The sequence below is a fragment of the Hemitrygon akajei genome, chromosome 24, assembly GCF_048418815.1.
Source record: "Hemitrygon akajei chromosome 24, sHemAka1.3, whole genome shotgun sequence".
Lineage (NCBI taxonomy): Eukaryota > Metazoa > Chordata > Chondrichthyes > Myliobatiformes > Dasyatidae > Hemitrygon > Hemitrygon akajei.
Window position 1 is genome coordinate 7,639,869 of NC_133147.1, and position 14,766 is coordinate 7,654,634.

At 41.7% G+C, this 14,766-nt stretch overlaps 1 protein-coding gene across 1 annotated transcript in view; it reads left to right on the plus strand.

Annotated features, from left to right (window-relative positions):
- The window catches only part of tmem234 (transmembrane protein 234), a 14,988-nt gene extending 828 nt beyond the window's left edge, over positions 1-14,160 (plus strand). The window contains exons 2-5 of the mRNA XM_073028277.1: positions 2,275-2,426; positions 7,535-7,601; positions 11,256-11,348; positions 12,870-14,160. Of these exons, the coding sequence (XP_072884378.1) occupies positions 2,275-2,426; positions 7,535-7,601; positions 11,256-11,348; positions 12,870-12,946 (389 nt within the window). The 3' untranslated portion in view covers positions 12,947-14,160. The remainder of the gene's footprint in view (positions 1-2,274; positions 2,427-7,534; positions 7,602-11,255; positions 11,349-12,869) is intronic.
- The last annotated feature ends 606 nt before the right edge of the window (positions 14,161-14,766 follow it).

Sequence of the window (14,766 nt, forward strand, 5' to 3'; positions counted from 1 at the left end):
TAAACCTCAATTCCTAAGTGGACATTGAATCTATGAATTTTATTTGCACTGTACTGCTGCTGCTGAGTTAACAAATTTCATGACTCATATCAGTGATATTAAACTGGATTCCAATTCTGAGATCTCCCCTCAGCCTCTGGCGCTCCAGAGAAAACAACCCAAGTTTATTGCAGCCTCTTATGATAGCACATGCCCTCTAAACCAGGCAGCATCCTGGTAAACCTCTAATGCACCTTCTCCAAAATCTCAACATCCTTCCTATAGTTGATTGACCAGAACTACACAATACTCCAGATGTGGCCTAACTAGAGTTTTATACCGTTGACCTCTTGACTTTTGAACTCAATGTCTCGACTAATAAAAGCAAGCATTCCATAACCCTTATAAGATAATTCTTCACTGAATGTGAAAGCTTATTTGCTGGGTAATTAAAATGATTTCTTTTATCTATCACATCCTATTGTTAAAACCCCATTAGTGCTTGAATTTCTGATTAAGCCAAGGTTGAGTTTAGTTTGTTGCCTATTACACCGCTGGCATTTAGGGCAGCAATGAACATCCTCCATCTCTGCTGGTGTTCAGGGCTTCCTTCATCATATCAGTAGCTTCCTCTTGGTTTTCACTACTGTCAGTCATACAAGTCCCTTGTGGAGACTCAGGAATAATGTCACATTCAGATGTAGAAAGGTTCTTCATTGCTGTTCCTGTAACAATTTTATTTTACCAGTCAGGATTGTTAGCCCTGAGCTGAACCCCCAAACCTGGAGGTCCCGTGGACCACTCTTAGTCTGGCCTCTTCCCTTTGACCCGTTTGGCATGAGTGACCCTACCAAGAGCCAAAGCATAAAGCCCTGACTCCAGCCAACATAGCTGTCCGGGTCAGTGAGGCACACAAACCTCCAAACCCAATGATAAGGTTGTGGTCTTCTTGGAGAAATCCAAGGTTGAAAGCAGATTGAGAAGCCTTGGGAGAATAATGAATGTCAACAGAAGTTGTGGAAGAGGTGGCTGGTGGAACACTTGGTGCACTTGCTTTAATTTATATTATAGAACAGAATCAAAGTTCACAGTACATTTTATTATCAAAAATATATATACTTCATATATCTTTGAGATTTGTCTCCTTACAGGCAACCACGAAATGGAATAGGATGCAATAGTCATCTTAAACCGGAAGGTTACCGGGAAGTGAGAAGGGGCATAGGATTGGTGTGATTTCTCTGATAGCTGGCATAAATATGATGGGCCAAATAGTCTCCTCTGTCGTGACATATGTGAAATGTGAAAATATGGGATTGTGCAAAAAGTTTTATCTTCAGGATTTAAGCTGGGTATGATGATGTGTGGCAGGGTGGAGGTGCGTCTCTACCAAATGAGGTGTAAGATGCTCCCTCCCTCCCTCTGCCAGCCTGCAGGTCACACTTGGACAAGGTGTAGCACCTGATTAACCCCCCCCCCCCCACAACCCTGATCAGGGTCACGTAAAGCCATGGGAGCTGGTGGTGGATGGTCATAGGAGCAGCAGGTGCACATCACAAGGTCTGTTTATGCAATCACTGACGCCAGGCAGACAGTCTCTGAAGAGTATTGATAATGGCTGGGGTCACCCATCTTGTAAAGACACTGCCCAGAAGCAGGCAATTGCAAAACATTTCTTAGAAAAGTTTGCCAAGAGCAATCATGTTCAAAGACCATGAGTATCCACGTCATACGACACAGCACATAATAATAATAATAATAATAATAATGACAAATGTAATGTCTTTAACTTGGAAGTTAAAAAGCGAAATTGTTGAAAATCCTCAGTAGGTCAGGTTGTATCGGAGGAAAGAGAAACAAGTGATGATTCTTCATAAGAATTTGCCCTCTGACTCTGAAGTGGAGGTTTTGAGATCCTCTAATGGTGTGTGTGTGTGTGTGTGTGTGTGTGCGTGCGCTTCTGAAAATTATTCTGTTTCTGGTTATCTTGCTTGGCCTGGAGATACATTTCCTGCAAGTTTAACTTGCTGAACAAGTTTGTAACGTTGAAACATTACATTGCACCCATACATATCTCTATACAGTATTCTTTCTTCTAGAGAGTCGTTCCCAACTTGGGGCCCACAGCTCTCCCTATTAATGGTAGGGGCCCATGGCATAAAAAGGTTGGGAATCCCTGTTCTGCAGAGCAGGCATATTCTAGAGGACTGGTCTAGTCATAGTTCCAGAGGTTTCTTCTCTAACATGATGTATTAGTCAGTGGGCTGTAGCTGACTTCTGTGCTTTCTATTTCAGTGGAGGCTTTCTGCCTCATCCTGGTGGCAGTGTTTTGGGGCGCGACCAACCCTTTCCTCAAGAAGGGCACTGAGGGCATAGAGAAGGTGAAGTGTGGGAATGCTGTCGCCCAGCTGTTTGCAGAGATGAAATTTTTAATTTTTAATTACAAGGTAACGACATGATTTTCAAATTCTGTTCTAAGTGAGTTGCCTTTAAGATGAATAATGTTATGCAGAGAAGTCTTCACTTTTTATCTTTTTTCCATCTTTATTGAAGTCAGAATAAAATGTCCGTGTTGCTGTTTGGTAAAATTTTAGAGAATACTCTCCACCTCTGGCAGCTTTGAGCTACCGGTTTAGATGTTGTCTCTCTGCCTAGTCTTGCTTCTTACTCACTAACTATTGTGGAATGGCGATCACTCCAACTCCCTGCCTTTTGCCCCTCAGTCATGCTAACCCCCTGCTTTCCGAACCAGGATCTTGCTCACTGCTCGAATATTTATTCCTGACTGAGCAGGCCTTTATTTTGCTGAGAATTTACTTCAAAATTAGTATCAAAGAGAAATGCTTAAATAAGAATAACTATTGTTGATAGGTTCTAGAAGCTAAAAATGTTAAATACACTTCCAACAGTGAGGCTTCACTTCTATATAAATTATTTTCCTACCTCTCAAATATAACCCAAAGCATCTCAGGTGCAGTTAGTTTCTTCTGAAATCCAATAACCTTTGCTGTTTCTGTAGCCCTTTCCTCAAAGATTAAAGAGTAGTTTATTTGACTCTTGAACACCGAAATATATGGTGGAAAGCTTTGTCTGCGTCAACAACCAACACAGTCTGAGGGTGTGCTGGGGGCAGTCCACAAGTGTTGCCATATTTCCAGTGAACCTTAGCATGCTCACAACTCACTCTTTGGAAAGACAGTGTTGGGAATTGAACCCTGATTGTTGGTGCAGTAATGCATTACACTAATCACTACACCATTGTGCTGCCTGCTTAACCAATTCTTGATGATTCTGTATGAAAGGCAGGATTATTTTAGATTTAGGTAAATGCGATGTGCCCGACTACACAAATTTTAATAAATTTAAAGATAAAAATTGAAATGTATCATTTTTGCATCAAATTAAATCAGCAATGATTGTGCAGGAAAACCCATAAGTGTCACCATGCCTTCAGCACCAACATAGCATGTCCACGACTTATTAACCCCAATTGTTATGTCTTTGGAATGTGGGAGGAAACTGAAGCACTCAGAGAAAAGCCATGCAGTCATGGGGAAAACAAACAAACTCTTTATAGACAATGGCAGGAATTGAACACTAATCTTATGGTGGCTGCTGTAAAGTGCTGGGCTAATCTCTACGTTACCAATCTGGCCCCTACAGATACCCTGTGATGCTGTTACTCTCTGCAGCCTCCATCTCCATTATTCCCAGCTCAGACCTTCCCTTATCCACCAAAGAATTTCCCAACCCCTTCCCCTGTCTTCACAATCTATTCCTTCTCTCACTGTCCCATATTCCACAACTTCAACTTTCCCATTTAGAGTTATAGAGTAATATAGCACAGAAACAGGCCCTTCAGCCCAACTCATCCATGCTAACCGTGGTGTGATCGAGCTAATCCCCATTGGTCTTCAGAGATTGTCTGTTTGGTCACATAACCAGGATTTGTAATATGCACCAGCTGCTCATACGACCCTCCACCACCTGCTCCCGTGGCTTCACGTGACCCTGATTGGGGTGGGGGGGGCAAGCAGGTGCTACTCCTTGCCCAAGGGTGACCTGCAGGCTAGCTTTACACCTCTTTTGGTAGAGAAGTTTCTCCACCCCGCCTCTCGATTTCCTATAACACGATAACCAAAACTGTGCACAATGCTCCAGATGTGTTTCACTAACATCATGTACAACTGCAACAATACAGCCTAACTTCAATTCTTATTGCCCTGATTGAAAAAGGCCAACATGCGAAATATCTTCTTCACCACTGTGTCCACCTCTGTTCTGCATCACTCTCCAGGGTACTGTTTAAGTCCTCCACTGGTTTGACTTGTTGAAATGCAACACCACACTTATCTGAATTAAACTTCATTTGCCAATATTCAGCCAATTACTCAGCTGCTCAAGATCTGCACCACCTCCCCCCCGCCCCATTGTTTTTGACAACCTTCTTCATGGTCTACGATACCATGTACTTTATTATCATCTGCAGACTTACTAATCGAGCCTTGTACCTTATTGTCCAAATTGTTTATATAAATAATGAGCAACAAAGGTCCCAGGACTATTCTCCGTGGCACACCACTGGCTTCCCATCTGATTTCATCCAGATTTCTCCAGGTTTCTCATAGCTGTGATGATTCCTGTTGGCTCCTGACAGCCACACTGATCTTAGAACTGCTGCCTGCAGCCCTTTGATCCATCATTCAGCTCCTATCCTTAAAACCACTCGATGGAATTCCTTAGATCACCATAGGAGCAGAATTCAACCATTTGGCCCTTTGAGTCTTTCTGACATAGCATCATGTCTGATTTATTACCCCTCTCAACCCCATTCTCCTGTCTTTTACCTATAACCTTTGACACCCTGACTAATCAAGAATCGATCAACCTCTGCTTTAAATATACCCAAGGAATTGGCCTCCACGGGTGTTCGTGACAATGAATTCCACAGATTCACCACCCTCTGGCGAAGGAAATTGCACTTCATCTCTGTTCTTAAGGGACACCTACCTATTCTGAGGCCGTGCCCTCTGGTCCTCGATTCCCCTCACTATAGATAGATAGATAGATAGATAGATACTTTATTCATCCCCATGGGGAAATTCAACATTTTTTTTCCAATGTCCCATACACTTGTTGTAGCAAAAACTCATTACATACAATACTTAACTCAGTAATAATATGATATGCATCTAAATCACTAACTCAAAAAGCATTAATAATAGCTTTAAAAAAAAGTTCTTAAGTCCTGGCAGTTGAATTGTAAAGCCTAATGGCATTGGGTAGTATTGACCTCTTCATCCTGTCTGAGGAGCATTGCATCGACAGTACCATGTCCAGTCTATCAAAGCCTTACAATATTCAATTGATTTCAATGAGATTCACACACACACACACACACACACACACTTACTTTTCTAAACTGCAGCAAGTACAGGTCCAAATGCTATACCTTAACCCTTTCATTCCCAGATCATTCTCGTGAAACTCCTTTGAACCATCTCCAATGCCAGCACATCCTTTCTTAGATATAGGGCCCGAAATTGCTCACAAAACTCCAAGTGCGGTTTGACCAATGCCTTATCCTTTCCTTTCTCCTTTGAACCTCTTTCCTCTCCTTTCAGATTCCTTCTACTCCAGATCTTAACCTTTCCCACCAGCTGGCTTCACTTATCAATTTCTAGCTGTCCTCTTTCTGCCTCCCCCGACTTTTTTATTCTGGTGTTTTCCCCCTTCCTTTCCAGTGTTGAAGAAAGGTCTCGGCCTGAAACGTCGACTGTTTATTCATTTCCACAGACGCTGCCTGACCTGCTGAGTTCCTCCCAGCATTTTGTGTGAGTTGCTCTGGATTTCCAGCATCTGCAGACTTCTTCGTGTTAATGCCTATATAACCATATAACAATTACAGCACGGAAACAGGCCATCTCGGCCCTTCTAAGTCCGTGCCGAACACTTACTCTCACCTAGTCTCACCTACCTGCACTCAGCCCATAACCCTCCATTCCTTTCCTGTCCATATACCTATCCAATTTTTTTAAAAATGACAAAATCGAACTTGCCTCTACCACTTCTACTGGAAGCTCGTTCCACACAGCTACCACTCTCTGAGTAAAGAAGTTCCCTCTCATGTTACCCCTGAATTTTTGCCCCTTAACTCTCAACTCATGTCCTCTTGTTTGAATCTCCCCTACACTCAATAGAAAAAGCCTATCCACATCAACTCTATCTATCCCCCTCATAATTTTAAATACCTCTATCAAGTCCCCCCTCAACCTTCTATGCTCCAAAGAATAAAGACTTAACTTGTTCAACCTTCCTCTGTAACTTAGGTGCTGAAACCCAGGTAACATTCTAGTAAATCTTCTCTGTACTCTCTCTATTTTGTTGACATCTCTCCTATAATTCGGTGACCAGAACAGCACACAATACTCCCAATTTGGCCTCACCAATGCCTTGTACAATTTTAACATTACATCTCAACTCCTATGCCCAGTGCTCTGATTTATAAAGGCCAGCATACCAAAAGTTTTCTTCACCACTCTATCCACATGAGATTCCACCTTCAGGGAACTATGCACCATTATCCCTAGATCACTCTGTTTTACTGCATTCCTCAATGCCCTACCATTTACCATGTATGTCCTATTTTGATTAGTCCTACCAAAATATAGCACCTCACACTTATCAGCATTAAACTCCATCTGCCATCTTTCAGCCCACTCTCCTAACTGGCCTAAATCTCTCTGCAAGCTTTGAAAACCTACTTCATTATCCACAACACCACCTATCTTAGTATCATCTGCATACTTACTAATCCAATTTACCACCCCATCATCCAGATCATTAATGTATATGACAAACAAAGTATGTCTCCTAAACACTTAGCGTTAAGTCCTTTTCAAATAAATATCCACAGAATTGGAGCCTGGAAAGGTAATTCTCCACAAAAACATCTCATTGTATTGATGGTGCTTTTATGCACTGTGCAGTGTCTGATTGTGAGGAACGTCTGTGGGCATCCACTGTATGAGTAATGCCTGATGTAGAACGGGACTTGACCTGGATTCCCACTAGCTCGACTAAAAGTCTCAATGATCCATTTGGGTGACAAGTTTAATTGAATTGAATTAACCATTCACAAATACAGCCAAACGAGATTAGCGTTACTCTGATGCCAAGTTACAACAGTCACACACAGCACAAAGCACACATAGTACATACAAGATAGTAATCATGTGTAAGATATCAGTAAAATACAGCCACGCAAAAACGTAGTCCAGACCCCGAGTTCATGAATGTGGCAGAAATCTGTAGTCAACCTCAATACAGCTTGTCTTTTGCTGAGTGAACACTGGGGGGCAGCACCGCCTCCAGCCTGGACATTGTGTCACACTGCCCCTGGTGGAGTGCACCGGCTCCAACGTCTCTCTCCTAACAGTTACCTACAGTACAGTAGTTGTTTTAGACTACAGAGCAATGTTACTGTATTGGTGTTGGTAGGAAAGCTGAGAAACCACTTACTGTCTGCTAACTCACATCCATTTTTGTTTTCCAGTATATGATACCTTTCCTTCTAAACCAAAGCGGGTCAGTTCTTTACTACTTCACCCTGGCTTCTACAGGTCAGTGTGTTTACTTATTTCTATCAGTGTTTTACAGTATGTGACAACTGTGGTTCATTTGAACACTCACACCGTATTCCAGATTCTGGTCCCATTCCAAAGATTTAAGCACTAATCTATAGTCTGACAGTCCACTGGAAACAGATGCATTGCGTGAAGTGCCAACTTTTAAATAAAACATGAAACCTTGGCCACATCTACTCTGAATCAGAATCAGGTTAAATATCACTGTAGACACACACTCAACGATTCAGGACAGCTTCTTCCCCACTGTTAACTGATTTCTGAATGGACATTGAACCCATGAACACTACCTCATGACTTTGTAAAATTTTAATTACGTAAATATAAATGAAAAATTAAATACGTGGTGCAAAAAGAGAGCAAAGAAAAATAGTGTACATGGCATCACTGACCATTCAGAAATTTGATTGCTGAGGGGAAAAAACAGTTCCTAAAATGTAGAGTGTGTGTCGTTTGGCTCCTGTACCTCCTCCTTCATGTTAGCAATAAGAAGAGAGCATGTCCTGAGTGATGGGAGTCTTTAATGATGGATGCTGCCTTCTTTAGCCATTGCCTTTTGCAGGTGTGTTCATTGCTGGCGAGGCTAGTGCCCGTGATGGAGCTGACTGAGTTTACAACTTACTGCAGCTTTTTCCGACCCTGTGCAGTGGCCCCTCCACACCAGACAGTGATGCAACCAGTCAGCGTGCTCTTCATTGGACACCTGTAGAAATTTGCTATAGTCTTCGGTGACAAACCAAGTCTCCTCAGCTCCTAATGAAATATAGCCACTGTCGTGCCTTCTGTGTCATTGCATCAATATGGTGGGCCCAGGATAGATCTTCAGAGATGTTGTCACCCAGGAACTTGAAACTGTTTACCCTTTCCATGGCTAATCCCTCTATGAGGACCGGTGTGTGTTCCCTCAACTTCCCCTTCCTGAGGCCCGCAATCAATTCCATTGAGTATGAGGTTGTTGTTGCGGCGCCACTCAGCGAGCTGGCATATCTCGTTCCTGTACACGCTCTGGTCACCATCAACCAGGCCAGCTTGAAGAATCCTTTGCATAACTACTACCAACATATTGTGTGGAACCAGAGGAGCTATCACACTTGACCACTGTGATACCACCACCAAGAATGCTTACTGTGCCATCACATGCCCACACTTAGGAAAATCAATAAATAGTACTAAAAAAGGGAATAGTTCAAAAGTTCCATTTAATATCAGAGAATGTATGCAATATACATTCTCCAGCCCTTGACCTTTCCCACCCACCTGGCTTCACCTATCACCTTCTATCTATCCTCCTTACCCTCCACCCACCTTTTTATTCTGGCATCTTCCCCCTTTCTTCTCAGTCCTGAAAAAGTGTCTCAGCCCAAAACGTCAACTGTTTATTCATTTCCATAGATGCCATCTGGCCTGCTGAGTTCCTCCGGCATTTTGTGTGTGTTACTTTATCACTTCCTGTCAGTCACCTTATGTACAGACACTCCTGTGCCTAGTGTCACTTTATGGACATACCATCAATCTATAAATATAAGCTATCTAATGTATTTATATTTACTGTGTCCCTTTAAATTATTATTGCATTCTTTATCTTATTGTAAGTCTATTTTTAATGCTGCAATTATTTTGTTCTGCTTTACGTTGTATACAGGAAATTACATTAAAGAATCTTGAATCTTCAATTTTTGCTTCTTGAATCTTGAATCAATATTGATTGGAATAAACTTTCTCAGGAACCTGAGGTCAGAAATTAAGTTTGAAGTTTGGCTGCTTTCTTGATATGTCAGTTATCCTTCTTGGTATTCTCAATATAATAACATTCCTGACAATAATCCAATCCCCAGATGAGGCTCAGTTTGCATTATTCTCAAGGTCCATGGACATCATGGAAGTGGATTCAACATGGTATTCTTTCTGTTGTGAAAAGTCTCTGTCAAGAAGCTTAGCCCAGGAACTTGAGCTCAGGACATCATGACTGGGATTTAAACTTAAAATGTGATCTAGTTTAAGCTGTTTACATAAACTCAGTGGCCACTTTATTAGGTATGCCTGTACACCTGCTCATTAATGCAAATATCTAATCAGCCAATCACGTGGCAGCAACTCAATGCATAAAAGCATACAGACATGTTAAAGAGGTTCAGCTGAGTTTCAGACCAAACATCAGAATGGGGAAGAAATGTGATCTAAATGGCTATGACCTTAGAATGGTTGTTGGTGCCAGATGGGGCAGTTTGCGTACCTCAGAAACTGTTGACCTCCTGGGATTTTCAGACTCAGCAGTCTAAAGTTTACAGAGAATGGTGTAAAAAAACAAAAAAAAATCTAGTGAGTGGCAGCTCTGTAGGTGAAAACACTTTGTTAATAAGAGAGGTCAGAGGAGAATGACCAGACTGGTTCAAGCTGACAGGAAGATGACAGTGACTCAAATAACCACACGTTACAACAGTAGTGTGCAAAGGAGCATCTCTGAATGACCAGCACATCAAACCTAGAAGTGGGTGTGTTACAGCAGCAGAAGATCACGAGCATACACTCAGTGGGCATTTTTATTAGGTGTAGGAAATATCTAATAACTGGACACTGAGTCTATATTTTTCATATTTATTCCTAACTCCAAAACTTTGGAATTTGGAATTCCAAAAGTCTAACTCAAAGAACCAAGAATAGATCTCACATAACTAAAAATAAATGGGAGGGAATACTGTTCTTGAGAGTTTTGTCTTCTTGTTAGTCAGGGGTCTGTATAGGGTTTGTGTGAATAAATTTGAAATGCAAAATACCTGATTAAACAGTAATTTCTTGAATTGAAATTAAAACGTGTGCATTGCACGAAATTTCCAAACATCAAATTGATTTGGTAGTAGTGCTCTGCTGCTCTCTGAATCTGAGGCAAAAGCCCGCTGAAGTGCTTGTAAACAGCTGAGTGTTACAGGCAGCGGTATATCAAACCACATGCTGTATACACAAGAGCATCCGTGGGGGAAAGGATTTGTCTGTGGTTGGGTTGAGTTGGTCTCCAATCTTGCAAGTGTTTTGTGAGGAGACATCATCAGTTGTTGATTGTGGTGTGTTCTCTGAATGCTTGGCCTTAATATGCTTTTCAATCAGTCATTTTGGAAACTCATTTGTGCTATGGGGAGGAATTGTCAATTCTTGAATGTTGCCTGCATTGGCTCATAAGTAGGATGTAGGATGCATGAAGTTCACGTAATGCAGGAACTCCACCCCAAATGTCGACAATTCCTTCCCCCACCCCCATAGTATTACAGTGCTAAGACATAAAATTATTGTAATTTCAAATAATAATTAACAAAATGCTCTGTTTATATAGCTCCACTTGAAAACTCTCCTACACTGGTACAAGTTTCCTCTACGGAAACTGGCACACACTTTCCTCTATGTTTGTTACCAATAGCGTAGTGGTTAGCACAATTGCTTTAAAGTGTTTAATGGTCACCAGTCAGGTTTGATTTCTGCAACTGTCTGTAAGAAGTTTTCCCCAGGTGGATTTCCTCCACATCCATATGACCTATGGGTTAGTTGGTTAATTGGTCACATGGGTGTAATTGGGAGTGCAGGCCCATTGGGCTTGTAAGTCCATAAGTGACGATTAAATACAACTCTCTGTTTCTACAGATTTGTCCTTGGCTGTGCTCATGTCAAATGCCCTTACATTTTTGTTCACATTGATAACTGGAAAGTTACTGGGGGAAGATATTGGTGGTAAACGTAAGTACAATGTGTTTTACACAGTGTGACATTTACTGACAGTAATGAAGAATTCAATCCATGCCTCTGTTTTATGCTCTGCCTGGGTCTCTTCACTTTTCTTTATTTAACTCCATAAACATATTCTCCATTTCCTGTTGCCTTGTGTTTATTTTGTCTTTGAGCTGCTTACATTAGTACATTCTCAGTCGAGAGGGTTCTTCTAAATTTTATGTTTAATTTCTCACGTGCAACTCTTATGATGAGTGATGAGATGAAGATGCGTCTCTAAGTGCTCCTTCCCACCACTAGCCTGCAGGTCACCCTTGGGCCAAATGTAGCACCTGCTTCGCCCCCAAGCCCCGCTAAGGGTCACGTGAATCCATGGGAGTGGGTGATGGATGGTTGTATGAGCAGCTGGTGCGTATCACAAGTCATTGGATCATAGAGAAGTACTGCACAGAAACAGACCCTTCGGCCAATCTAGTCCATGCTAAACCACTTAAACTGCCTACTCCCATCAACCTGCACTGGAACCATAGCCCTCCATACCCCTACCATCCACGTACCTATCCAAACTTCACTTAAGTTTTGAAATCGAGCTTGCATGCATCACTTGTGCTGGCAGCTCATTCCACACTCTCACAACCCTCTGTGAAAAAATTTCCCCTCATGTTCCCCTTAAATAAGGGTTCCACTCAACCTCAGTGGAAAAAGCCTGCTTGCATTTACTGTTAGCTATACCCCACGTAATTTTGTATATACATCTATTAAATTTCCTTTCAATCTTCTACACTCCCAAGGAATAAAGTCTTGACCTATTCAATTGTTCCTTATAACTCAGGTCCTACAGTCTGTGACAAAACCCATGAAAATTTTCTCTGTACTTTTTCAACTTTATTTACATCCTTCCTGTATGAAGGTGACTAAAACTGCACACAATACTCCAAATTAGGCCCACCAATGTCTTATACAACTTCAACATAATATCCCATGTCTTGTATTCAGTACTTTGATTTACGAAGGCCAATATGCCAAGAGCTTCCTTTATGACCCAACCTCCATGCCGCTACTTTCAATGTATTATGGACTGTCATTTCCAGACACCTTTGTTCTACCACATATCTCAATGTCCCTTTCAGTAAGATCCTGGTTGATCTTTTAGCTCAGTAGCACTCACCCATATCCCATAATTCCTTTAAAATCCAAAAACCTATCAAGCCCTCTTTTGAATATAGTAATTGACCCATTGAGCCTCCACAGCCCTTTTGAATGGAGGATTTTAAAGATTCACCAAGTTCTGGGTGAAGAAATCTCTGAATGGCTGATTCCTTTTTTGAGATGATCACCCCTGTTGTGGCCACAGGAAGCATCAAGTCTGTAGCCACTCTGTCAAGCCTTCGACATCCTTTGTACACTTGAGTCCACTCAAGTGATCACAAGCAGATGATTAAACCACGCCAGCATCGTGCAGATCAGACCACCTATTGTGTTTTTGTTGTCCTGCTTACTAAAAATGTCCTTTTTTATGTCTTTACACAGAGGAGATTGCAGGAATGCTGCTGACTCTCATGGGAATTACTTTGTGCATAGCAAGCAATGTCAGGGTGGAATCTTGACACAAAGGTGGCCCAACCTATCAAAACCACCAACAGAAGCTCTTCATTCTTTTGCTGAATGTGATCAGCCATTAAAATGATGAAGAAACTGCAAACAACACATCTTCCCGGGGTGTAGCAGAATCCAGGGTCAATTAACTTGCACAGTATAAAACTTCACTGCAGTTGGTGTATCCACAACTTTATTAGAGATATGTATCACCCTAAACATTCCAGTTATCTTCAATTTGGTGTTGGATTAGAGGCAAGTAATTTTCAATGCTTGGCTGCTACTATTTGACAACTTGAAGTTTTCAGACTAGAATCTGTATTGACAGATATACAATGAATAGTAATTACTCCCAACAGGTGGCACAAAGTCAAAATAACCATGGAAGGAAGTGAAAAGCTATGTAAAACTGGACAGCAAAATCAAGTTTATTGTTAAGTTCACCAGTGTTTGTATGCACAGGTGTAATGAAAAACTTACTTACAGCAGCATCACAGGCACATAGCGTTCAAGAAAAAAATATTCAACACAATTTATGCACGTTTTTTACAAGAAAGACCACAATTAGAACAAAAGAAAACAAAATCCATTTTAGTCAAATGGGGGACCGCTTCGTAGAGCACCTTCGCACCATCCGACACAAGCAGAACTTCCCAGTGTCCAAGCATTGTAATTCAGATTCCAATTCCCATTCCAATGTGTTGATCCATGGTCTCCTCTTGTGCTAAGATAAGGCCACCCTCAGGGTGGAGGAGTGGAGGATCAATACCTCATACTCCATTTGCGTACCCTCCAACTTGATGGCATGAATATCGATTTCTTCTTCCAGTGAACAAATATCCCTTACCTCTCTGACCTTTCACTTCTTCTCACTTGGGTCTCCTCCTCCTTTCCTTTCTCTCCTCTCCTATCAGATTCCTTCTTCTCCAGCCTTTCTCACGCACCTGACTTCACCTACCAGATATCTTCCTTCCCCTCCCTCCACCTTTTAATTCAAACGTCTGCCACTCTTCCCTCCCAGTCTTGAAGAAGCGTCGACTGTTCACTCTTTTCCATAGATGCTGTCTGACCTGCTGAGTTATTCAAGCATTTTGTGTGTATTGTTTTGGATTTCCAGCAACTGTAAACTCGTGTTTATAAAAGAGTAAAATCCATTTTAGTTCAAAGCTGTCACAGCATTGCTTAATAAACGTGGTGATTAAAGTTTTGGCAGTTGGTTCAAGAACTGAGTGGTTGAAGGGAAGTAGCTGTTCTTGAACCTGGTGGTGTGGGACTTCAGGCTTCTGTACTTCCTGGCTGATGGGAACAGCAATTCGATGGCACGGTGATAGATAGATCAATACTTTATTGATCCCAAAGGAAATTACAGTGTCACAATAACATTACAAGTGTACAGGTGTACACATATTGGAAGGGAAGTAAGAAAGAATAAAAAATAAATTACCTCAAACAGTCAAACAGTCATCACTTCCCTGGCTATAGGTTGACTCATTATAGAGCTTAATGGCTGAGGGTAAGAATGACCTCATACAGCACCCTTTGGAGCAGAGCAGTTGTCTTAGTCTGTTACTGAAAGTGCTCCTCTGTTCAGCCAAGGTGGCATGCAGAGGGTGAGAAACATTGCCCAGAATTGCCAAGATTTTCTGTAAGGTCCTTTGTCCTACCACAGCTTCAAGTGTGTCTAGTTTGATTCCTACTACAGATCCAGCCTTTCTCATCAGTTTTATTGAGCCTGTTGGCATCACCTATGTCGAAGCCATTACCCAGCACACCACCGCATAGATGATTGTACTGACAACAACAGACTGGTAGAACATGTGAAGGAGAGGCT